The sequence below is a fragment of the Rhincodon typus genome, chromosome 1 (assembly GCF_021869965.1).
Source record: "Rhincodon typus isolate 14 chromosome 1, sRhiTyp1.1, whole genome shotgun sequence".
NCBI lineage: Eukaryota > Metazoa > Chordata > Chondrichthyes > Orectolobiformes > Rhincodontidae > Rhincodon > Rhincodon typus.
Window position 1 is genome coordinate 46,995,064 of NC_063332.1, and position 25,243 is coordinate 47,020,306.

General features: G+C 42.5%; 1 protein-coding gene across 1 annotated transcript in view; it reads left to right on the forward strand.

The window, feature by feature from the left end:
* The window catches only part of pdzd2 (PDZ domain containing 2), a 163,533-nt gene extending 145,516 nt beyond the window's left edge, over nt 1-18,017 (forward strand). Inside the window, exons 17-20 of the mRNA XM_048614884.1 lie at nt 8-179; nt 2,579-3,393; nt 7,084-7,228; nt 16,299-18,017. Coding sequence (XP_048470841.1) covers nt 8-179; nt 2,579-3,393; nt 7,084-7,228; nt 16,299-17,905 — 2,739 coding nt within the window. The 3' untranslated portion in view covers nt 17,906-18,017. The remainder of the gene's footprint in view (nt 1-7; nt 180-2,578; nt 3,394-7,083; nt 7,229-16,298) is intronic.
* Nucleotides 18,018-25,243: the final 7,226 nt, after the last annotated feature.

Consider the following 25,243-nt stretch of genomic DNA (forward strand, 5'->3'; position numbering starts at 1 on the left):
CTTTCAGCAAGGGTCATTGAGTTCAGAAACGGAACTCTCCCAGTACTTTTCCAATCATGTTCCCAGCCAGTCGTCACTCTCAGATACAATGTTAACAGCTTCCAGTGAGGAAGAACATCTCCGGCAGAAGAGCATAAGTAACTCATTGGATGACAGTGTTCTTTCTCCTCTAAATCCAGGTTTGACTTATTTTAACTTATTTTTTTCCTTTTCGGCAATTAGGAACAGGAGTACACTATTCAGCACATCAAGCCTGCTCATATCTGATCATTTACTTGAACACACTTTGCTATACAATCACCATATCACATGATTCATTAAATACAGAAGTTTATCAATTTCTGTCTTGAACATGGTCAATGATTGAGCTTCCACAGCTTCTAGGGTAGAGAATTCCAAAGATTCACCACCTTCCAATTGCAAATATTCGTCCTTATCTTGGTCTACCCCTTGTTCTAAGGCTGTGTCCCCTAGTTCCAGATTTAGCAGCCGGCAGAAACATCCTCTCCACTTCCACTATGTAAGAGTTTGCTAAGTTTCAATGAGATCACCTCTTATTCTTTGCAATTCTAGAATGCAAGCTCCGTTTCCTCAATTTCTCACCACAAAACACACCTACCAACTAGAATTAGTCTGGTGAACCTCTGGTCCACTCCCTCTATAGCAAATACGCTCTTAATTACATGCAGAAACCACAGTTATACACAATGCTTCAGATGTAGTCACACCAGTGCGTTATAGAATTGCAGAAAGATATAGAGTCATAGGATCATACAGCATTGAATAAGACACTTCGTTCCAACTTGTCCATGTTGACCAAGTTTCCCAAACTAAACTAATCCCACTTACCTGCATTTGGCCCGTATTCCTCTAAACCTTTCCTATTCATGTACCTATCCAAATGTCTTTTAAATGTTGTAACTGTACCTGCATCAATCACTTCCTCTGCCAGTTCATTCCATACACAAACAATCCTCTGTGTGAAAAAGTTGCCCCTCAGGTCCCTTTTGAATCTTTCTCCTATCACCTTAAAAATATGCCCTCTAGATTTGAACTCACCCACCCTAGGGAAAAGACCTTTGCAATGCCCCTCATGGTTTTTAATCCTCTATAAGGGCACTCCTCACCCTCTTACACTCCAGTGAAAAAAGTCCCAGCCTATCCTCATAACTCAAACCCTCCAGTCCCAGCCACTTTTTAGTAAATCTTTTCTGAACTCTCTCCAATTTAATAATATCCTTCCTATAGAAGGGTGACCAGAATGTACACAGTACTCCAACGGCCTCACCAACGCCCTGTACAACCACAATATGACATTCCAACTCCTGTACACGATGGTCTGAGCAATGAAGTCCAGCGTGCCAAAAGCCACCTTAACCAATCTATCTACCTGTGATGCAACTTGCAAAGAACTATGTACCTGAACCCAAGCCCTACCATTAACTGTACAAGTCCTGCCCTTGTCTGTTTTACTAAAATGCAATACCTTGCATTTATCCAAATTAGGCTCCATCTACCACTCCTCAACACATTGACACAATTGATCAAGACCCTTTTGTAATCTTAGATAACCTTCCTTGCTGTCGACAATACACCAATGTTAGTGTCATCCGCAAACTTACTAACCATGCCTCCTAAATTCTCATCCAAATCTTTTACATAAATTACAAACTAAAGTGGACCCAGCACCGATCCCTGGTCACAGGCCTCCAGTCCGAAAAACAACATTCCACCACCACCTTCTGTCACTTACTATCAAGCCAATTTTGTATCCAATTGGCAAGCTCTCCCTGAATCCCATGTGATATAATTTTACTAATTAGTCTACCGTGCAGAACCTTGCCAAAGGTTTTACTAAAGTCCACGTAGACAATATTTACTGCTTTGCCCTCCAATATTTTTGGTTACGTTCTCAAAAAACTCAACCCAGTTTGTGAGACATGATTTCCCACACACAAAGCCATGCTGACTATCCCTAATCAGTCCTTGCCTCTCCAAATGCATGTAAATCCTATCTGTCAGAATCTCTTTCAATAATTTACTAATCACTGATATCTAATTTGCAGGTCCTTAATTCCCAGACCTCTCTACATAGCCTCTCTTAAATAAAGAAACAACATTAACCATCTCTAGCTCCTCACCCGTGGCTGTAGATGATACAAACATCTCTACTAGGGGCCCTGCAATTTCTTCCCTAACTTCCCACAACATCTTTGCTACTTTGCTCCAATCCTCTCGCAATGAAGATGATTGTACTATTTGCCTTCCTAATTTCCTGCTGCAGTTTTTAGAGTCTCATGAACAGGGACACCTAGGCTCCTTTTGACAGCTGCACTTTCCAACCTCTCACCAATTGATAAATACACTGTCTCAGTTTTGATAAAGTTACATTTACTCGCATTATATTTCCTCTGCCATGTTCTTGTCCCTTCCTTTAGCCTGTCTAAGTCCCCTATTCATGCTCACAACTTATGTTCCCACCTAGTTGTATCATCATTTATCTTAATTTTTCTTTAAGAAAATAACTTGGTGAGTACTCCCAAACGAATATAACAAAAAAAATTACATGTATTTTCAGTGCCCAACGAAATTGGAGTGCCAAAGCCAGAGGTGTCCTCCATCTCCCTTAGCAATGGGAAATCTGTTGTACCTAAGAACAAACATGTGGAAGTGGCTCGACAGGCCAGTCCAGGTGACAGCCCCAAATCAATTCGCAGCCCTCTTCTACGGCAGAGAAGGGTCATTTGCTATGATGACATCAGTGATGATGAAGACTTTGTGAAGGTTGAGGATAGCGCTCGACTCAAACGGCCTCAAATCACACAGAAGATGCCAGAGGAAGATTCAGGAATTATTATAGCCACGTCTTCTGTTGAAGTGGATGATGAAAGCCAAGATGGTGAGTTGTTGAGAAATGTCAGCAGCGATGGTGACCTACCTCAGTGCAGCAGCTCATTAGAGTCTGAGGACAGCTCAATGGAGCAAATGGTTGACTCGCCCTTCATGCCACTTAAATTCTTTGAATCGTCCAGTTCCACTGACACTAATCATAGCAACCTTGGGATCAAGGAGGGTCAGGTGGAGTCCAAGCGATCACCTAAACTTGAACACAAAGCTGTCACTCGAGTGAAGAGCATGATGAGCATTGAATGCCCACAAAACCTCTCGAAGCATAAGAATGAGGAGCATCATTCACCTCCCACCAAGCCCATTGCAAGGCCACTGCCTCATAGCAAAAAGACTGAGACGGGAGACACCTCAGTAATGTGCTGCACAGAAACGGTACATCTCACACGTGAAAGATCAGAATCATTTGGATTGGAGTTGGAAATCAAGGCTTCTCCTTTAAGAGTTCTGATAACAGGTTTACAACCAGGTGGAGCAGCAGAGAGAGTAAGTTAAAAGTTTGCCTGTTTGTTTCATTATTTATCACTTTTAAATTAATTAAACTCCTAATTGGAAATAACTCTCAAATTACCTGTGATCTTTGTAAATTTAAGTGACAATAAGAAGGTGAAAATATGGAATAAAAACCAAAAGAACTGCAGATGTTGTAAATCAGAAACAAAAGTAGAAATTGCTGGAAAAACTCAGCAGGTCTGGCAACAACTCGGGAGAGAAATCAGAGTTAATGTTTCGGGTCGAGTGACCCTTCCTCAGAGGAATTCTGAGGAAGGTTCACTCGATCCAAAACATTAATTCTGATTTCTCTCCCTGGATGCTACCAGACCTGCTGAGCTTTTCCAGCAATTTCTGTTTCTGTTTCAGGTGCAAATATGGGTTTGTTCCCTTAGTCAGTATTAAGAATAATGCAATTAACATAATTGAAGTACTGTAAGTACAGATCAGATGATGTTTGCTTGTGAAATGTTCATTATTTTATGGTGTGGTTACACTTTAACCCTGGTATTGCAACAGATTGATTTGAAGAGTGGTTAAACTGGCAACACTGAAGCAATTCTATTTGCAACAGCAATAGAGGGCTGGATTTTAACCATGCTAGCAATAGGCTAGAAGAGGGTTGGCCGCTGCTTGTAAAATAGCACCGGGGGGGTTGAGGATTGGAGGATTGCCCATTGCCTTCAAGCTGCCCTGCCACAGTGGGATGCCAGTGGTGGGGAAAGTCACATTCCTGACTTGTGCCTTGTAGATGTTGGTCAGGCTTCAGAGAGTCAGGAGGTGAGTTACTTGCTGCTATATTCCTGGTCTCTGACCTGTTCTTGTAGCCACTGTGTTTATATGGCTAGTTCAGTTCAGTTTCTGATCAATGGTATCTCCAAGTTGTTGATAGTGAGGAATTCAGTGATGGTAATGCCATTGAATGTCAAGCGGCAATGGTTAGATTGTCTCCTGTAGGGGGTGGTCATTGCCTGGCATTTGTGTGGCACAATTGTTACTTGCCACCTTTCAGCCCAAGCCTGGATATTGATCAGGTCTTGCTGCATTTGGATCTGTACTGCTTCAATATCTGAGGGTTGGGAATGGTGCTGCACATTTTGTAATCATACCCACTGGAGGAAAGGCCATTGATGAAGCAGCTGAAGACATTTGGGTCAAGGACACTACCCTGAGGAACTCCTGCAGAGATGTCCTGGAGCTGTGATGACTGATCTCCAACAACCACAACCATCTTCCTATGTACCAGATATGACCTTAAACAGCGGAATGGTTTCCTCCTAATTCCCATTGACTCCAGTTTTGTCAGGGGTACTTGATGCCACACTTGGTCATATGGTCCTGGCAAAACTTAACCTGGTCATCAGTGAGAAAGTTATTGCCGACCAGGTGCTGCTTGATGGCATGTTGACAATTCCTTCCATAATTTCACCAAAGATCGAGAGTAGGATAGTAATTGCCATGTTGGATTTGTCCTGCTTTTTGTGTACAGGACATACCTGGGCAATTTTCCACATTATTAGGTACATGTCAGTATTGTAGCAGTATTGAAACAACTTGGTCCTCTTGACCAGAAACCAAAAGGATCATGTCCAACTAGTGTCGGCTTTTACCAGCAGAGGGTGGACCCTCCACCACACAGGGGACCTCTGATAAATCTGATGCCCCTCCTCCAGTGGTAATGCCTGCCCTTATGACTGCACCCCTAACAACAACTGACATTTACCTTGTTCCAACAGTCATCCATTGCATCTTGTCACCTGAGTGCAGCACCAGCAGTGACCACCACTCCCAGTAATACTGCTGTTATGTGTTATTGTTGTTCCATTTAACTTTGGAAAGTTTTAGAACACTTTTAAAGAAATGATTCCATGCTGCTGTTCGGTAGTGGATGTAATTGACAGACATGTATGAGAACTTTGAGGAGGGAATAAGGCCAATTACTAGCTGCAGTCATTTTGACAAAGAGCTCATTGGCCATAGATCTTTAATTATGAATTGGATTGGGTCAGACAAGTGGTTCAAAATGCAGCCTGGCTTCGCTGGAATAATAACCAATATATGCAATTGTAATTGTCAATTTTGTGTCAGGTTAGCAAGGTATTTTGACCAAATCTGAATAAGATTGAGGAGTAGACTTCATTTTGAAGTTTATCTTTGGACAATGAATGCACTTACAGTAACTTTTGTTTTACAGAACATGGGAAAAGCAATATTTCAATGTATTATATGTTTCATTCATCTACCTCCTGTAATTGAGACTGTTTATTGATCCAAGGCTCAGTTTAAACATCTGAGAAAGGGGCACCGGACCCAAAACGTTAACTCTGATTTTTTTCTTCGCAGATGCTGCCAGACCTGCTGAGTTTTTCCAGCAACTTCTGTTTTTGTTCCTGATTTACAGCATCCGCAGTTCTTTTGTTTTTTTTATTTAGATTGCATAATTTGTCTGCTATGAAAAAAAGAATTACATGGCAGATTATGATAGGCTCTAGTGGCCCCGTGTACAGAGTATCAGTTCTTAGATGTGATCTCTGAGCATTGTTATCATTTATTGAGATGTTGTGGAGTGAACAATCTACTGTGGATTGTGGAAGATATGAGGTCTGCTTTTGGAAGTGGCCGCTGACATTGAGCTCCAAAAACATTTTAAAGGACATACAAACATTGTAAAGAACAAGAATATCAATGTTGACATTGGTCTGAATTCAGTCACATGAGCAGCTGTAGAGACTAAGTGTGTTTATGTATGATCTGGGATTTTTTTTTTCCCCTTTGTTATGCCTGCCCTCTGTAGGCCTTGATGCCTTCTTGGAGTGTATTTCAACAGTCCGTTAGCTCAGTTGGTTGGATGACAGAGTGACACCAACAATGCAGCTTGAATTCCTGCACTGCTGAGGTTGTCATGAAGGTCCCGCCTTCTCAACTTCTGTCCTCACCTGAAGCATGGGTGACCGTCAGGTTAAACCACCACCTGTCATCTCTCTCGCTCTTTCTCTCTCTCTCTCTCACAGGAGAGCAGCCCCTCTCTCTCCTCTCTTTGACAGGAGAGCAGCCCTATGGTTCTCTGGGACTATGACGACTTCACCTTGCTTCCATAGAAGCTGGAAATGCTTATTTGGGTGGCCAATTGTCAATTATGAGCAATTAAAATAGGCACTGTTGGCAGGTTATCTTAGCAGGTGAGTCAGCATCACAGTTGACAGTCACCTCCTGCTCTTTTAATACCAGCATTTGCTGCTGGAATTAACTGGAAGATGATCAGGAAGCCCTAATCTACTCCTCCCTTCCCCACCCAGTCCAACAATTAACCTGAGGCCAGCTTTACTTCTCCTCATGGCTGAAATCAGGTAACTCCTATCGAGCTGAGCCTGAGACATCCCACAGTTGGGTGCCTCAGCATCAAGCAGTATCTCATATGGCGAACTTACATTTCCATATTTAAATTTCATGTTTGCTGTTTCAAAAGTTTCACTTGTAGCTAGTAAACTCAGGACAGTTCAAAATTGTAGCCAGATTATTGCTTTGTCTGAATTGTGCTTTAAACGGTGTACTTTAAACTTTGTGATGGTTGAGTTTCTATAGTAATCAGCGTGCCTCACTATTCAATATTTAGACTTTACACTTTGCTCGTTTGTTATGAGACAATCACAGTTACACGCATAATCACCGGATTATTTTTTCCAGGAATCTAAGGGAAAGCTTGGTGCCGGAGATGAAATTGTCTTCATTAATAACACACCGGTCTTTAGCATGCCTTACCAAGAGACTTGCAACTTTATGTATAACCTCCCATCCTCCATCACACTTGAAGTACGCAAACCAGTATCCGGTAAGTAAAGAATTTTGTGTAGAGTTTGTGTTTGTGAAAAAGGTATGATTTTCTCCTATAAGGGTGCCTTCACTTCATGAGAAAGATGTATGCAAGCAAACCAAAATGGTTGCATTCCAATGCAGTTTCCTAGTGTATACCTAAGAAATTGTGTACCAAATGCACCCAATAGAAATTACTTATTTGCTTATCTATTAAAACTGCTTTCACAAAGAGACTGTCTAGGACCTACTTTCCTAATCAACCTGTTCAGAGATGTTATTACTCACCTTTGGACTAGGTGGGACTTGAACCAGGTCTCTCGGTTCAGGGTTAGGGACACTACCACTATGCCACAAAAGGGCCATGAGACTGTCTAGGAAGCTGATGCCAATTATTTAATTGACCTGATTAAATTCAGTCAATAAAAGAGGAAAGGAGGAGGCTGTTGAGGTGCAGTGGTAGTGTTCCTCCCTCTGGGTCAGATGGTTTGGGTTAAAGTTCTACCTCCTCCAGAGATGTATTATAACATTAGGGAGTTGGTTAGCTCAGTTGGCTGGAGAGCTGGTTTACAATGCAGAGTGACACTAACAGCATAGGTTCAACTCCCACACTGGCTAAGGTTACTATGAAGGGCTGTCCTTCTCAACTTCTCCCCCCTCCTGAGGTGTGGTGACCCTAAGGTAAGACCAGTACTAGTTATCTCTCGCTCTCTCGCTCGCTCTCTCTCTCTCTCTCGCTCGCTCTCTCTCCCTCTCCCTCTCTCCCTCTCATGAAAGCAGCCCTAAGGTCTGGTAAGACTATGGTGACTTTACCTTTATAAAAGGTTGATTGTCTTTCCCCTTTTAATTTTTCAATGTTCTAGACTGCTTGTGTTGATGATGTCTTACTGAAAAGCATTGTGTTTTGTTATATATTTTTTCCAACAAATTCTGTAATAACAGTATACTTGACACATTTTATCAAAACTTTTCACTTTTTTCAGTAATACTCAGTCATCCATACAGTACAGATGACTATTCGTAATTGCATTTAATTCTGCAGTTATCCAAAATTTAGCCTGTATTTAAAACCAGAATGGCTAGATAATCATTGTCTATTGCAATCTGTTTTTCACTTTCTCACTCCTGAAGCAAATTCAAGATAAAACTGGGCTTGTAATAATAGACCTGCATTTAGCCAGCATCACAAAATTTACTTTTCCCCTGTCTCTACTTAAACGTGTTGCTTTGGCCCAAGAAATGGGATGTGTATGGGACAAAAGAGGAGTGTCCTGCCCGGTAGTTGATGCCAGTCTTGTGGCTGCCAGTCTTCTAACTCCTGTGTATTTCAGTATTTATGAGACCTTTGCAGGAAAAGCCCAAGGACCTTTGTGAAATATGAAAGGTGAAGGTCTGAAAACATCTACTCATTCAGCAATACCGTTTTAACTTAGTACTAAGGGACTGGCAACTGTTGTCACCCTGCTGAAGAAATCTGTCAAGAAGGAGCACTATCCCTGAAGAAGGTCAAAACAATAAATTATTTAAATACGGAAGTTTCCCTGTGTGCCCATTTGTGGTCAGGCATACTTGTCCAGGCCTCACTCAACAGTCCTTGAGTAAAGGTCCTCCCTCGTGACTGGAATTCTGACCCTCACTCTCAACCACTTACCTGACTATCTCTATTTCTATCCACCTGCTCCACTTGACCGACTCCCCACACCTCGTCCATCATCGCTCATTTCTCGTGCAGTACTGTGGGAGCTCTAAATTGTCACAGGTGCCAACTTTTGATTGAGGTGTTAAACCAAGGCCCTCAAGTGAATGTAAAAAGTCCTTTCACAGTGGTTTGCAGAAGAACAGCAACATTACCCCGGTGTCCAGGTCAATAAATTCTTCCTGTCAATATCACAAGAAACAGATTATCTGATCATTATCACATTTATAGGAGTTTTCTGAAGGCAAAACTGGCTGTTGAGTTTCCCCACATTATAGCAGTGCAGCACATCAAAAGTGCCTGAAAAGCACTCTGAGATGCCTGGCAGTCATGAGAAGTGTGATACAATTTTTTTTCTTTCATTGATGCAAGCTTCAAGATATCGTTGGACATGAATTAATGAACATAGATTCAATGGCAAATATTTGCATGGGATGCCGCATTTCTATTTTACTCTAACTGGGGATGGCTGCTTAGCAAATTTCAAAAAGGTAAAGTTTGGTAACATTTGTAGATTTATGGAAATAAACAATTCTAAGCCATTAAATTGATAATTTAAATCCTTAGAATCCCTACACTGTGGAAACAGGCCATTCGGCCCATGAGTCCACACCAACTCTCCAAAGATCATCGCACCCAGACCCATCCCCCTATCCTTTCCCTGTGACCCTACATTTCCCATGGCTAATGCACCTAAACTACACATCTCTGAACACTATGGGTAATTTAGCATGGCCATTCCACCTAATTTGCACATCATTGGATTGTGGAAGGAAACCGGCAGAGACCTACGCAGACAGGGAGAACGTGATACTCTGCATAGACAGTCGCCCGAGGGTGGAATTGAACTTGGGTCCCTGGTGTTGTGAGGCAGCAGTGCTAATCACTGAGCCACAGTGCCACCCTGAGTAATGTAAATGAGTAATAAAAATGGCCATTGAAAAGTGCCAAGCAACGGAGCTAATTAAGAAACGAGTTTCTAGCTTTTCTGTCTAAGAAGCAGAGCGGAGATAACAGTGTTACAGTGAAAAGGCAGGAGATTGGCACTAATTCAAAATGCTCATTCAGCATGTGGGTGCAGGCAGAATGGGCTGAATGGCCTCCTTCTGCACCATAACAATGTTATGACTAAGGACTGGAAGCAGATTGTTTCTCAGCCTGGAATTGCTGCTCTTTCCAGCCAGATTTGTGGATAGGGTTTTTTTTTGGAGAGAGAGGAGGCTTTACAATCTCTTTTGCGGCAAGCAGGCACATTGTCATCCCCCATACCTGATCCACTCCCTGATTTGGAGCCTCTCCACCCCTTCCCTTACTGCAGCCATCTGGCAGGGACCAACCCTTGTGTTCTCTCTCCCACTTGGACAGACGTGCTGTCGATGCCCTTTGTGTGCAGGTCTGAATGAAGCTACCCAACGTTCTTCCAATCAGAAAGTATTTCTCTCCCATGTGTACCGCAAATGAGGAGCATCTCCTTGCACAGTCTTTCACTTGTACGTCCTGTGTTTGGAACCCGATAGCGGCTGGTGGACAATGACAGAGGCCTCACATCAGCAAATGGGACCAAATGAAATACCTCTCCTGCCATCTCCACAGTAGCTCTCAGTATTTTAGTCCATGTACTAAATAAAAAGTTTCTACGTGTCACACCTGCATAAAAATGATCTTTAGATCATTTGGCAGCCTGAGGGCAGATGGATTATAATCCCATCATCTGTGTCTCAGACTGATTGATCCCAAATTCAGAGACATTTGTTTTTTCTGTACAGGGATGAAAATTATTCACAGTTCTGGAATCCTATGAAATATTGTACTGACAGAAATCAGAAAACTAGACTCTCATCCAACCATATGGTTGGATAGTACATAGAACACAGTACAGGCCCTTCGGCCCACGATGTTGTGCCTATTATCCTACTAAGATCAATCTACCCTGCATACACTACATTTTACTATCTTCCATGTGCCTATCCAAGAGTCGCTTAAAAGTCTCTAAAGTATCTGACTGCACTACCACTGCCGGCAACGCATTCCACACGCCCACCACTCTCTGTGTAAAGAACCTACCTCTGACATCTCCCTTTTACCTCCCTCCAATCACCTTAACATTATGCCCTCTCGTAATAGTCATTTCCGCCCTGGGAAAAAGTCTCTGATTCTCCACTCTATCTATGCCTGTCATCATCTTGTACACCTCTATCAAGTCACCTCTCATCCTTCTTCGCTTCAATGAAAAAAGCCCTAGCTCCCTCAGCCTTTCCTTATAAGACCTGCCCTCCAGGTCCAGGCAGCATCCTGGTAAATCTCCTCTGCACCCTCTCTAAAGCTTCCAATTCTTTCCTATAATGAGGTGACCAGAACTGAACACAATATTCCAGTGTGGTTTAACCAGAGTTTTATAGAGCTGCAGCATAACCTTGTGGCTCTTAAACTCAATTCCCCTGCCAATGAAAGCCAACACACCATGCGCCTTCTTTACAACCCTATCAACTTGGGTAGCAACTTTGAGGGATTTATGGACGTGAACCCCTAGATTCCTCCATTCCTCCACACTGCCGAGAATCCTGCCATTAACCCTGTATTCTGCATTCCAATTCGACCTTCCAAAATGAATCACTTCACACTTTTCTGGGTTGAATTCCATCTGCCACTTCTTTGCCCAGCTCTGCATCCTGTCAATGTCCCGTTGCAACTGCAACAGCCCTCCACATTGTCCACAACAACTCCACCAACCTTCGTGTCGTATAATTTAGTGATGGGAGGCAGAGTCTTTCAATTGAGATGGAGTGATTAGAATCCTTGCAGTGTGCAAACAGGCCCTGTGGCCCAAGAAGTCCACACCAACTCTCAGAGCATCCCACCCAGACCCATCCCCCTCAGTGCTGAATCTATTGTCCAATAAGAAAAGAGGAAGCCTTTAACAAGACAGCAGAGCTTCTGAGTTAAGTTAATAAGATGCATGCTTAACTATTTTGTGGTCAGGGTTGGTGTAAACCAATAGAAACTGCTGACTGTGGCACAAATAGGGTACACATGGAATGTGCTGTCAGTCATTTTTGGTTAACATTTGGTTGACAGGTCACATTTTGACTACTTTCTGCAGTCATTCCTAACATTTAGTAGGAGAGAAATCAAGTAACTTGCCACCTCCCCACCACTCCCCAAACACACGTTCACGTACACAGAGACACAAACTCACAGAAAAGGAAATACAAGAAAACTGGTGCAGGAATAGGTATTGGCAATGGCTGAGTGGCAGTACTGCCATCTCTATACCAGAAGATTTAAGTCTTATTCCAAGGATTTAAATATATAATCCAGGGGTACATTTCAGTGCAGTACTAAGGATGTGTTGCATTGTTAGTGGTGCCACCCTTGGGGAAATGTTAAACTAAGACCTTGTCTACTCTCTCAGATATACATAAAAGTCGCATGGCACAATTCAGAATGATTAAAGGAGTGGTGTTGGTGTTCAGACCAACATTTAATCCTCAATTCAGTAAGGCAGATGAGTTGAAGGTACAGATTTATTCCTGGAAAATGCTATCACAGAGGCATGTGGGATTTAAGGTAGTAATGGAAAAGGTCAGGAAATAAAGATTCTGAACTGGGGGAGGGCAGATTTTAGTATATAAGACAGGACCTGACCGAAATGGACTGGAATCAGCTATTTACAGGAAAATCTACATCAGAGCAGGAGGAGCCATTCAAAAGGGTAACAGTGAGAATAGAGGTCCAACATGTGCTTGTACAGTTGAAGAGGGAGATCAACAAATCAAGAGAACCCCAAATGTCAAGGAATGTACAGGATTGGATAAGAAAAAAAGGGAAGCAATGGAAAGGTAGACACTGAGGGCTTAAAACAGCAGAAAATGCAGAGGGTTACTCAAAGACTAATTAAGAAAGTGAAGCAGGAGAATGAAAAAACGTAACAGGTAAACTAAAGGAAAATCTACAGGCATTGTATTAAGTATCTTTGTGGCGAGATGATTACCAGGAAAAGAGAAGTGTTCATTAGGGACCAAAGTAGCAATCTGTTTGTGGAGCCAGAAGATATAGGTAAGGTTTCAAAAGAGCATTTTGTATCTGCACTCAATATAAGGAAGGATGATGTAGGTATAGAAATCAGGAAGGGTGCTGTAATATACTTGAACAAATTAGGTATCAGAGGTTTTAGTGGACTTAAAATTAGATAATCCCTCAGCCCAGATGAGATGCATCCTGGGGAGGAGATTTTAAAGGCCCTGATATTAATTTTCAAATCCTCTCTGGCCATAGGAGGACAGAAGAACAGCTAAAGCAGTACCATTATTGAAGAAAGGTGGTAGAGAAAAACCGGGAATGTACAGTTCAGGGAGTCTAACATCCCATTGGTCATGAAATCAGCATTTGGTTTTGCATTGTGGACAAACTGCAGTCTTGGCAGCATCAGAGGAGCAGGAAAGCTGATGTTTCGGGTCGGGACCCTTCTTCAGAAATGAGGGAGGGAGAAGGGAGCCCTGAAATAAATAGAGATAGGAGGGGTGGGGCTGGGGAAGGTAGGTGGGATGGTGAAAGATGAGTGCAGGTAGGCAGTGGTGGGGATTGGTCAGTGAGATGGGTGGAGCGGGTAGGTCGGAGAGAAGATGGATAGGTCAAGGAGGCAGGGATGAGAGGGAGATAGTTAGGAGAGAAGACGGACAGGGCAAGGAGGTGGGGATGAGAGGGGCTGGGGAAGGTAGGTGGGATGGCGATAGGTGAGTGCAGATAGGCAGTGGTGCGGATTGGTCAGTGAGGTGGGAGGAGCAGATAGGTGGGAGAGAAGACACAGGTCAAGGAGGCGGGGATGAGAGGGAGGGTTGGTCATAGGATGAGGCCGGGGGTAGGGAGATTTTGAAACTGGTAAAGTCCACATTGAGACCATTGGGCTGTAGGCTGCCAAGGCAGAATATGAGGTGCTGCTCCTTCAGTTTCCGGGTGGCGTTGTTGTGACACTGGAGGTGGCCCAGGATGGACATGTCGTCCAAGGAGTGGGAGGGGGGGCTTGAAGTGATTCGCGACTGGAAGGTATTGTCGTTTGTCACAAACCGAGCTCAGGTGCTCTACAAAGTGGTCTCCAAGCTAAGCTGAGACCGCTTTGTAGAACCCCTGCGCTCATTTGCGACAAGCAATAATACCTTCCAGTCACAAACCATTTCATCTCCTCCTCCCACTCCCTGGGCGACATGTCCATCCTGGGCCTCCTCCAGTGTCACAACGACGCCACCCAGAAACTGGAGGAGCAGCTCCTCATATTCCGCCTTGGGAGCCTACAACCCAATGCTCTCAATGTGGACTTTACCAGCTTCAAAATCTCCCCACGCCCGGCCTCGTCCCAAGACCCTCCCTCTCATCCCCTCCTCCCTGACCTGTCCGTCTTCTCTCTCACCTATCCGCTCCTCCCACGTCACTAACCAACTCCCACCACTCCCTACCTGCACTGTCCTATCACCATCCCACCTACCTTCCCCAGCCCCAGCCCTCCTTTCTCTATTTATTTCAGAGCTCCCTTCCCCCTCCCCCATTTCTGAAGAAGGGTTCCGACCTGAAACATCAGCTTTCCTGTTCCTCTGATGCTGCCTGGCCTGCTGTGTTCCTCCAGCTCCACACTGTGTTATCTCTGACTCCAGCATCAGCTGTTCTTATAATCTCAAACTGCAGTCTTTATTCATTCTGTTTGTATTTGCTTTTGCTGGCTGGAAATAAAAGTTCATATTTGGAATTGTTCCGTTGCTTGCCTGTACGTCATGTCCTCCAACTTGACAATGATAATTTTCAATTCTCCAGTGGGCATTGGAGACAAAATAATAGTGATTTAGAGGATGTTTAGACAGGATGTAATTAAAGACAGGTAAATTGTGTTGCAGTTAAGGTGAGAGAATGGAATTGAATGGGTGAGAGAGTATCAGCTATGCCAACTATGTGCCATGACTGCTCTGTGCTATGACATTTCTGGTGAGGGGCAACACAGACTGCCAATGCTTGTCTGGATGCTCAGCAACCTTTTAAAGATGGTGCCAGCATCGGGGATACTGGTCTTTGGGAAGTTGTAGTAAGACGGGGCTAGAATTGGATGTGAGGAATGCCATAGGGCTGGAATAGGTACTTAGTGAGGCAAGTTGGCAAGATACAGTGAGAGAATTCACTGAGCTTATTGGTGAAAATCCCTCCAAAAGAACTCATTTATGAGTAAAATTCACCCCATTTTATCAGAGCTTTTTGTCTTGCAATCATCAGGAAAATTTGCAAGAATATCAGCTTAAGATGAAAACCAACATTTATGCTATGTGAGAGAAATGCAAGATTGACAATTTTTTTTTGGCAGTGCTCAAATATGGCACTACCAAATGGCTGTTTCAAATTTCAAGACGTTTACTCTAGCAAACAAACTGAAAGCAACATCAACTAAACATTAATTAACAGGCTCCAAATACTTTTAACTACAGAAAAGATAACCCTTAATAGTGTCCAAATACCACTGGTAACCACAATGCGCCACATATATTCTTTGTAGCATGCCCTCTGCAAGATTACAGCTGTTACAATGATCAAGGAACTGTGCCATCTTCTTCAACAGGACCTAGAACTAGTTGGACATGATAGCATTGCTTGGAGCTGTTACTGTTTCCCTCAACCTTGACAGTAGGTCCTTTCACGAAAAAGCAGAAAACATAACACACATTTCCCAGCTCACCAACCAATCCTGCATGAGGGAGTTGACAGAGATCCCATACCCTAGGAGAGAGGGTCTCTTTCCAGAGAGAAGCAGGAGGATCCAGGACTATTGGCACATCTGAGAAAAAGTTTCTCTTGCCTGTTTCACTATTTGCTGGCCCTCTCCTTACAGCCACTTGCACTACATGCAGTCAGTGGTATCTTCTGTGTAATCAGAACAGTTCCCCTTAGAGTGGGACAGGCCAGCGGAAACTCTTATTAGGCACACGTCCCCTATGGAAACTTCAGCCTGCCAGGACCATGGGTTGCGTTAAATTAATTCTACAATAATTGAAATAATCAGATGCCATGTAGTTTGCGTACTGCCTGCCTCAACAATATCTGGGTGCAAGCTAATCACAAATGTAACCGTTATACCCCAAAACAGGACAATCCAATTTTTAGCCTTTAATGATTTACTGTAAGCTAACTTGCATTTAATAAACTTTATTATTTCAGATAGGAGCTCAGAAATTATATTCCCACCAATTGCATAATTTCTTCTTCCTGCTCCAACTGTAGGAAGGACGGGGTTAATACAATATAATGCATGGATTATCCTGTCATTCCAGTGCTAATCATTATAGATTCATTTAAGTATGATTCAATATATAACAAGATTTGAAACATGACAATATTGTTGAATGCTTATTTTTTTCTGCAGCTGTGGACAGATTATCAACGCTCATCTCATCATCTTCTACAGATCTGAATTTAGTAGAACCTGATACTGTAGAAATTGATCAAAATATGATTGCCAACAAAAGCAATGCACAAATGTTTGAAGACTTTATGAAAAACAGAACAACAAGCTTGGAAGTGCAGCCCCTGGAAAAACCTACTGGAGACAATATGGTGGAAAACAAAGTAGTTTCACAGGATTGCAGTACCTTGCCACACAGTCAAAGATCTGACATCCCAGTTACAGACATCGATGATGTTATCAATCAATTAGATTCTGTTGAGGATGACATCCCAAATACTTCACCTTTGAATTCAGAAAGGAGTCAAGTTGATGTTGCTGCTCATTCAATAATAGCTATCAACAACACAAATGATGTCAGTAATAAAGGTGACTCTTCAATAGGCATCACTCAAGAAGTTCTTGACTATTCTGTTCTAAGTTCAGTCAACACCGGCAAAGTATTTTCGGTAAACAAAACATGTCTGACTAACTATTCCAGAAACTTAAGTACTGAGAAGAAGGACAAACTATTGGGTTTAACAGACATCAAGGAAAATAGTAAACAACAATCCATGTATGCTGCTGCAGTGGACTCTGATTCAGAGGCAGAATCTTTGGATAGCCCTCATTCATCCTGTAGTAAAGTGGCCCTGGGTTTACCTGGAGATGTTGTTTTCACGCAATGTGAAAGCCTTAGTATTGCAGATTCAGATACAGAAGAGGTTGAAATCTGCTTCCAGCCTAGTGATCAAGCTCAAACACCACAGCAATTTGTGCAACTTCCAACAAATCTGAACCAGGAGGTTCTGCATGAGAGTGACTTGTCAATGACTAAGCTTGCTCCAGAAGCGGGTAAAGGGACAATTTCAGCAGATAAAAAGACAAATTCAAATCTGCCCTTTTCGTACCATGAAAATGAGCATAGTTTAATCTATTCCACCCCGCCTTCCAATTTTGATATGACTGGAGTAGAGGTTGCCAAACAGAGCCTAATGCCAAATCATATGACTGATAGACTTGTTGAACCAATAAAATCTGAAAGCACAAGTATCCTTACGGCTTCTTATGTAAATGATTCACAAAATAAACATTTAGGATTTGATCCTTCTTCCAAGCAGAATCTGCCAATAAATTCTCTGGAAGACACAGGTGTGATGACCTTTCATAATCAAAAAGATTCAGACAAAGGCCAATGTATCGAAGAAGACACCAGGGAATTTGATAAAAAGTTGGAACATCACAGTGATTCTGCCTTTTCTCCATCAAAACTTCAGTCAGAATCACGTTTGGAATTGAATAGAACAGACGATTTTTCTTCATCACAAGATGCCTTGAAGCATTCTAAGAAAGCAGAAATTACAAAAGCAAGTCATGATTCCTTGTATCCAGTGCCCAAGCCCAGGTTATCTGCTATAAGTAAGCCAAATTTGGGTTCTCAGAATGTTGCCTTATCTATGATTCAGGTCAGAAAGGAAAGACTGACTTTGTCAGGTAGTGGCAAAAATTCTACCCCCCCTGCCACAAAGACAAAATCAGTCCAAACAATCCTTAGGAGCACAAATTGGGAAACCTTCCATGCCATTTAAAGGACAAAATGAAAGTGGTGCAGCATCTCAAATGTGTACTAGATCTAAGTTTCAGGACAAAACGCAGAAGTTCTATTCTGCACCAAAACTAAAGGGGCTCAGCATTAAAAGTAAAAACAAACCTCCATCTGAAACCAATGAGAAGAGTGCAGCAAAATCTGATGGATTCAAAAAATCAGAAACGTTGCAGAAATGTCCAGAAAAGTTGGCAGTTTGTGATCATCAATCATCAAAACTCTTCACCAAAAGAGCATCTTTGACATGTAATATAAAAGCAAATAAACATCCTGAAAAAAATAAATCCGAAGCAAAGAATGAGAAAGAAATCAGTAACATTCCTGTACATTCTACGGGAGAACAGCTTTCAATACATTTACCAGTAGATGATAATTTCCAAACAAGAGAGAAAGATAAGGGTGAAACAAAGACCTCCGATATCACAGGTAAAGTGGATTTGTGCAACGAACAACAAAGACAAGTTTTGAAAGAAGATCCTAAAAATCAGAAAGAGATAGATCAACAAATAATACTGGATCATAAACGAAAAGAGGAAGAACCCAAAGAAACTGTATGGATTAGAGATCCTCATAAATCATATGGGGAATCAAAAAATTATGGAAATCAAGAAAGCATTACACAAATATCCAGTGAAACATCTGCTGAACAATATGTCACATCTCCTGTAGAATTATGTCAGAATACTAACATGACCAACGAAAACCAGGCGAACTTGGCTCATGAAGCACAGACAGTAGAGGAGAAACTATTACAAAAAGAACAGGTGGATGAACATTTACCACCTTCAGGATATAAATCATTGGAAGAATCTACTGTACTCTCATCCTCATTCAATGAAGTCGAAGATCGAGAATGCATAGCAACCCGACGGAGCTTTATCGAATTAAAACTAATATCACCTCCATTGGAGAGGAAAGAAGTTAATAACATAGCTACTCCTACAGGGTTTTTGGAGCACAAGTCAGAGAAATGCTCTATAGTTCAGGATAATGCCCAGAAACCAAAAATAGCTCCTAAACCTCCCGTGAGCTTAGAGCAGAGACCAGTTCAATTAAGTAGTGATGACACACAATTTGATAAGAATCCATCTGAACCCTATCTCATTAAAGCTTCTCAAAGACAGAAACTGTCACTGGAGAGAGAGGTAAAATCGTTTGACACATCACAATTGCACACTGTTAAAAGTACAGATAATGTTCAACCAAATGTTGAGGCAACAGGAACCTTAAAGAAATCTTTGAGTGAAGAAAAACACTCCAGCACAGATTTTATCTTCTGTCAAAGAGACAAGGATAAATCAAATAGGGGAAGTTTAACAAATGAGCTGAATTGTCCACCAGAAGGAGGCTCTTTTTCTGTCAGACAGAGAATTAAGTCTTTTGAGAGCCTAGCTAGCTTCGACAAACCAGTAATCAGGAAAATAGACACACATTTTCTAGACTCATCCTTTGTTATTTGCAATGCCAACTCATCTACCAAGCCAGCAATAGGAAGGCGAATATCAGGAAGTGCAATACCTCTAACAACATCTAATATTTCATCTATTCGAGACTTTGATGCATCACGTGCATTGAGACGTAGTTTGAGCTCCTACACTGAAGGGAGGTCTGAGATTGCCTTTCCATCACCACAATTAGAAAAGTCTCCCTCAAGTGTGGCTTTTCTCAATTTCGAACCAAATCGTTCGAAGAGCAATGCTGAGGAGCTTAAGAAGACCAAGGAATGTGAGTCTAGTAGCAAAAGGTCTCAGGAGCAGGATTTAAATTCATGCAAGGTTAACAACAGTAAAACTCGATCGTCAGTCAACCATCGACCAAACTCTTTGTCTCGGTCCAAGCTGCGGGAACTGAGAGCATTAAGCATGCCAGATCTTGACAAATTGTGCAGTGATTATTCTAGTGATCCAACAACCCAGAGCTTTAAAACTGAACTGGAAGTCAAGCCAAGAACATCTATTGGTCTTGCTGCTGAAAGCCTTACAAATGTGTCTTCTGGAACTGCTTCTGCTACCAGTGGTTCTGGTTCAGTGAAAATCTATAGATCTGGAATTTCTAATTTCAGAACAAAGAATTCCTGGAAAAGCAGCAATGGAACACTAGATTCGTGGTCTGATGACGAGCTGGCAAATAGTAAGAGTTTGTCGGACAACAAAAGCAGAAGTTGGTCAGTCAGGTTAGTAAGAATATTGCCTGAAGCTACATACTGAATTATATTGATTTAAAATAGGGAATAATTCATTGATGTTCTCTAAATGTCAAGAGCAGGCAAATGTGCAAAAGAACAATACACTCAAATTATTTAAGTTTGATGCAAGTTTGATGGCAGGGTGCATCAGATGAGAAGGTAGTGTCTCTGCCCTGATTAAAGCCATGGGAAGAAGGATCATGGACATCATTCCTACCCCACTTCCAATTGAGGCCCTAAGTTAAAGCCCAATAGAGGACTATGTCCAAATGCTGCTGCTCAGCGGTGGGAGGAGAACTTACCATGCAGGAAACCGAAAAAGCATAATCAGAATTTCTTGCAGGGTCTCAGGGTTGGGCAGGGAGAAATTCCCTGTTCAAAGGCACTCAGTGCTTGAGCAAGGGACGCAGTTTTGGGAAGGGGAGACCCTCTTGAGAATCACCTTCCTGCCCAACTCATTTCATTACTGAACCATAGGAGTCAGGGTTGATATTCTGAGGGTCCATGAACACATATTGTTAAATCCTGGACAACCTGATCTCTCTTGATGCAATTGTAATCATGCCCATATGTTGTAGTGGTCCATTGTTGCTAGACAATCAACTGTAAGTGGAAGTTAAAACGTAGTAACAGTTTCAGGCAGATGTAATTCAGTCAGTTTACTCTGCCTGACAATAGTATTGCCTTGGAATATTTCTATTAGCCCTGAATCACATATAGAGACAGATCAAAAGAGTTAAATTCTTGGCTTTCCATTCTTTTGACCCTTGACAATTAGTGAATATTATGTTTAGAATAATTAGTCAATCTTCTAATCTCTATGTTGCTGTTTCTCATCTCTTCTATATCTCTCTCATTTCCTGCCAACGTATCCTTTCTGCATTATTCACTTTGTCTTTTTCTTCTTCCTTTGCTGGAGAAATAAGTGGAATAAGTTCATAAGACATAGGTGCAGAATTAAGCCATTTGGTGCATCAAAGTCTGTTCTGCCATTCGATCATGGCTGATATGCTCCTCACCCCCATTTTCTTGCCTTCTCCCCATAACCCTTCAACCCATTACCAATTAAAAATCAGTCTGTCTCCTCCTTAAATTTACTCACTGTCCCAGCATCCACCACACTTTTGGGTAGCGAATTCCACAGATTCATAAGCCTTTGGGAGAAGTAGTTGCTCCTCAACTCTGTTTTAAATTTGCTACCCCTTATCCTAAGACTATGACCCCTCATCCTAGAATGCTCCACGAGATGAAGCGTCTGTTCCACATATATTTTATCCACACCTTTTATCATATTGAATACCTCAATTTGATCACCTCTCATTCTTCTAAATTCCAGAGAGTTTAAGCCTAAACTGTTCAATCTCTCTTCATATGACAAAGCTCTCATCTCTAGGATCAATCTGGTGAACCTTCTCTGAACTGCCTCCAATGCCAGTACATCTTTCCTCAAATAAGGGGACCAAAACTGTGCGCAATACTCCAGCTGCAGTCTCACCAATGCCTGGTATAGTTGCAACAATACTTCCTTACTTTTATACTCTAATCCTTTAACTATAAAAGCCAACATTCCATTCGCTTTCTTTATTATCTGCTGTACCTGCATGCTAGTTTTCTGTGACTCATGAACAAGGACACCCAGATCCCTCTGCACCAGAGCACCCCAAAGTGTCTCCCATTTAGATAATAGGCCACCTTCCCATTTTTCCGACCAAAATGCATGACCTCATGCTTATCCACATTAAATGCCATCTGCCACATTTTGTCCCACTCTCCTAACCTATCTATGTCCATTTGTAAGGTTCTTATTTACTCATTGCTATTGACTGTCCCACCTATTTTTGTGTGATCCACAAATTTGGCTATAGAACCTTCTTTCCCTGTATCCAAGTCGTTAAGGTAGATTGTAAATAGCTGGGGTCCAAGGACTGAAACCTGTGGCTCACCACTTGTTACTTCTTACCATCCAGAACAAAACCCATGTATCCTGACTCTCTGTCTTCTATCCATCAACCATGGAATGGCCTGGTGTGGCTGAGATAGAAGTCACCAAAGATAGAAGCTTGTTGTACAGCATTTGTGTTAGGGTGTGGACCTCAGTGTCTATCTCAACTCCAGTCTGACGTCCTGTCCTCTATTTTTTCACCTTTCTACCCTTCGTTCTCATCATCCCACTTTGGTTCTTTCCTCCAAATAATTTTAAGAAAAGCTACTGGACAGAAAGTACTTTAACTAGAATAACAATATCCAACCAATCTAGCTGCTTGAGCTAAGTCAAATGCATATAGAATCTAGAAACAAAGAATTATTTGCATTCCAGGAGGCTATTCAGCCATGTCCATGCCATTCAACAAAGAATTATCCAACCTTCTTCCACTTTCAGTTTTTGGTATGTAGCCCTGTAGATCATAGCACTTTGAGTGCATATTCAAACATTTTTAAATGCGATGCGGGTTTTGCCTCAATCATTCTTTCAGTACTGAGTTCCAGAGCCTCACCATCCTCTGAGTGAAAATATTATTCGACTTCCCTCTATTCCTTCTACCACTCGTTTTATATCTATGTCTCCAAATTATTGTAGGGTGGATTTTATGGATTGCAAATTTGCTCACACTCCTGCTAAAAAGTCATGAGTCTGCCCATGATCCTGACCCAGCAATTTATCACTGGAAGCAATGTTAATGACCTTAAAGTGAGAGTCCCACCACTTTCTTGGGAGGATGTTCCATGGAATTGGCTGGTTGCTCTGTAGTCCCACCACTGCCAGCAGGAATGATGAAAATTGCTGCGACCACAGACCCATCTTCCCAAGGAGCCCAGATAACTGTGGGCGGAGGGTCTTGGTGAGCGGGGTGGAATTTACAAAGGGGGACTCTGGGGGGTAAGGGTGATAAGAGGAACTAGGTGCAAGAGGCCTTAGGGGTCGGTTTAAGGATTTAGGGACTTTGGGGAAGGGTGCCTCTGATAGGCCGTAAGTAACCGATAACAGTCCACGTAAGCGCCTCAACATGTCCAAAGGTGAGTGGGCCACCTGAAACCTTTCACGTGCTGTAAAATTTCAGACAGGTTGGGGAGGGAATGTAGTTGGTGGGGGGACCACTCAACAAAATTTTATGTGATTTCCCCCACCCCTTCCATCCCATACAAAATATCACCCTGAGTGTTTGCTAATGGGGAGAGAAATCTCTTATCCACTCTATCTCGGCCTCTTATAAATTTAATTAAGTCTCCCTTCATTCTCCTGTGTTCCAGAGAAAACAACACAGCTGACCCAGTCTTCCTGTATGGCTAAATGTCTTAATTCCTGGCAACATCCTCACAAATTTCTCATGCATGCTGTCCAACCTTGCTATCTATATTCAGCTGTCAAAGTCACAATAATGGGCAAAAATATTAAGTCAAACCTCAGGCTTTAGAGTGAGTGAGACTATCATATGAAAACTTTAAAGAAGGCACGAAAAAATACTCAACAATAAATGTAATCAGGCTGATATGATTGATTGATTTATTGTCACGTGTGCCAAAAGACAGTGAAAAGCTTTGTTTGCAAGCGGTACAGGCAGGTCACAGCAAGCAAAGGATTTCTGAAGAAGGGTCTAGGCCTGAAATGTCAGCCTTCCTGCTCCTCTGATGCTGCTTGGCCTGTTGTGTTCATCCAGCTCTACACCTTGTTATCTAAGACTTAGAGGCATACAGGTTATATTGCAGGTTACATTATTTAAGGCTAGAGTCCATTCAATAGTCTCACAACAGCCGGAAAGATGCTGTTCCTGAACCTGCTTGTGCGTGTGTCCAGGCTTCTGTATCTTCTGCCTGATAGAAGAGGTTATAGGAGGTCATTACCAGGGTGCGATGGGTCTTTGATGATGTTGGCCGCCTTTCCACTGCAGCGAGCCGCATAAATAGAGTCCTTGGATGGAAGGTTGGCTTCCGTGATGGTCTGGGCTGTGCACACCACCTTCTGTAGTTTCTTACGGTCCTGGGCAGAGCAGTTGCCAGACAGTATGCATTCAATGGTGTATCTATAGAAGTTGGTGAGGGTCCTTATGGATATGCCAAATTTCCTGAGCCGCCTGAGGAAGAAGAGGTGTTGTTGTACCTTCATGACTGTCGCATTTATATGGAAAGTCCAGACAGGTTGTTGGTTATTATCACTCCTAGGAACTTGATGCTCTTCACTCTCTAAACCGTAGTTCCGTTGTTGTAGATGGGGTCATTTTCCCCTCCCTTCTATCTGAAGTCGATGATCAGTTCTTTAGTTTTGCCAGTGTTGAGAGACAGATTGTTTTTATTGCAGCACGTCACGAAGCCCTCTATTTCCCTTCTGTATTTTGACTTGTCATTGTTAGATATCCATCCCACGACAGTGGTGTTGTCAGAAACCTTGTAGATGGCATTCTTCGGAATTTGGCAACACCGTCTTAGGTGTATAAGGAGTACAGTAGGGGGCTGAGGATGCATCCTTGGTGGGGGGGGGGAAGGGTGCTCCAGTGTTGAGTGTTATTGTGGTGGAGGTGCTGTTACCCATCCTCACTGATTGCGGTCTGTGGGTCAGAAAGCTGAGGATCCAGTTGCTGAGGGTGAAGCTGAGACCAAGTTCATGAAATAGGACATTGTATTTTTAGCTCTTTTGTGTTCTGTTAAATTTTGCTTAAACTATTTCTTTAGACATTTTAAGACCGTAAGACAAATGGGCAGAAAGCCATTTAGCCTGTCAAGTCTACTACACCATTCAATGTGATAAAGATATGAATCAGAGATAACAAGGTGTAGAGCTGGATGAACACAGCAGGCCAAGCAGCATCAGAGGAGCAGGAAAGCTGACGCTTCGGGTCTAGACCCTTCTTTGGAAATGGGGGAGGGGAAGGGGATTCTGAAATAAATAGGGAGAGAGGGGGAGGCAGAAAGAAGATGGATAAAGGAGAAGATAGGTGGAGAGGAGACAGATAGGTCAAGGAGGCGGGGTTGGAACCAGAGAAGGTGAGTGTAGCTGGGGAGTTAGGGAGGGGACAGGTCAGTTCAGGGAGGACGGACAGGTCAACGGGAACCAAGCAGAGGCTTGGGGACTGCTTTGTGGAACACCTACGCTTGGTTTGCGACAAATGACTGCACCTCCCAGTCACGAGCCATTTCAACTCC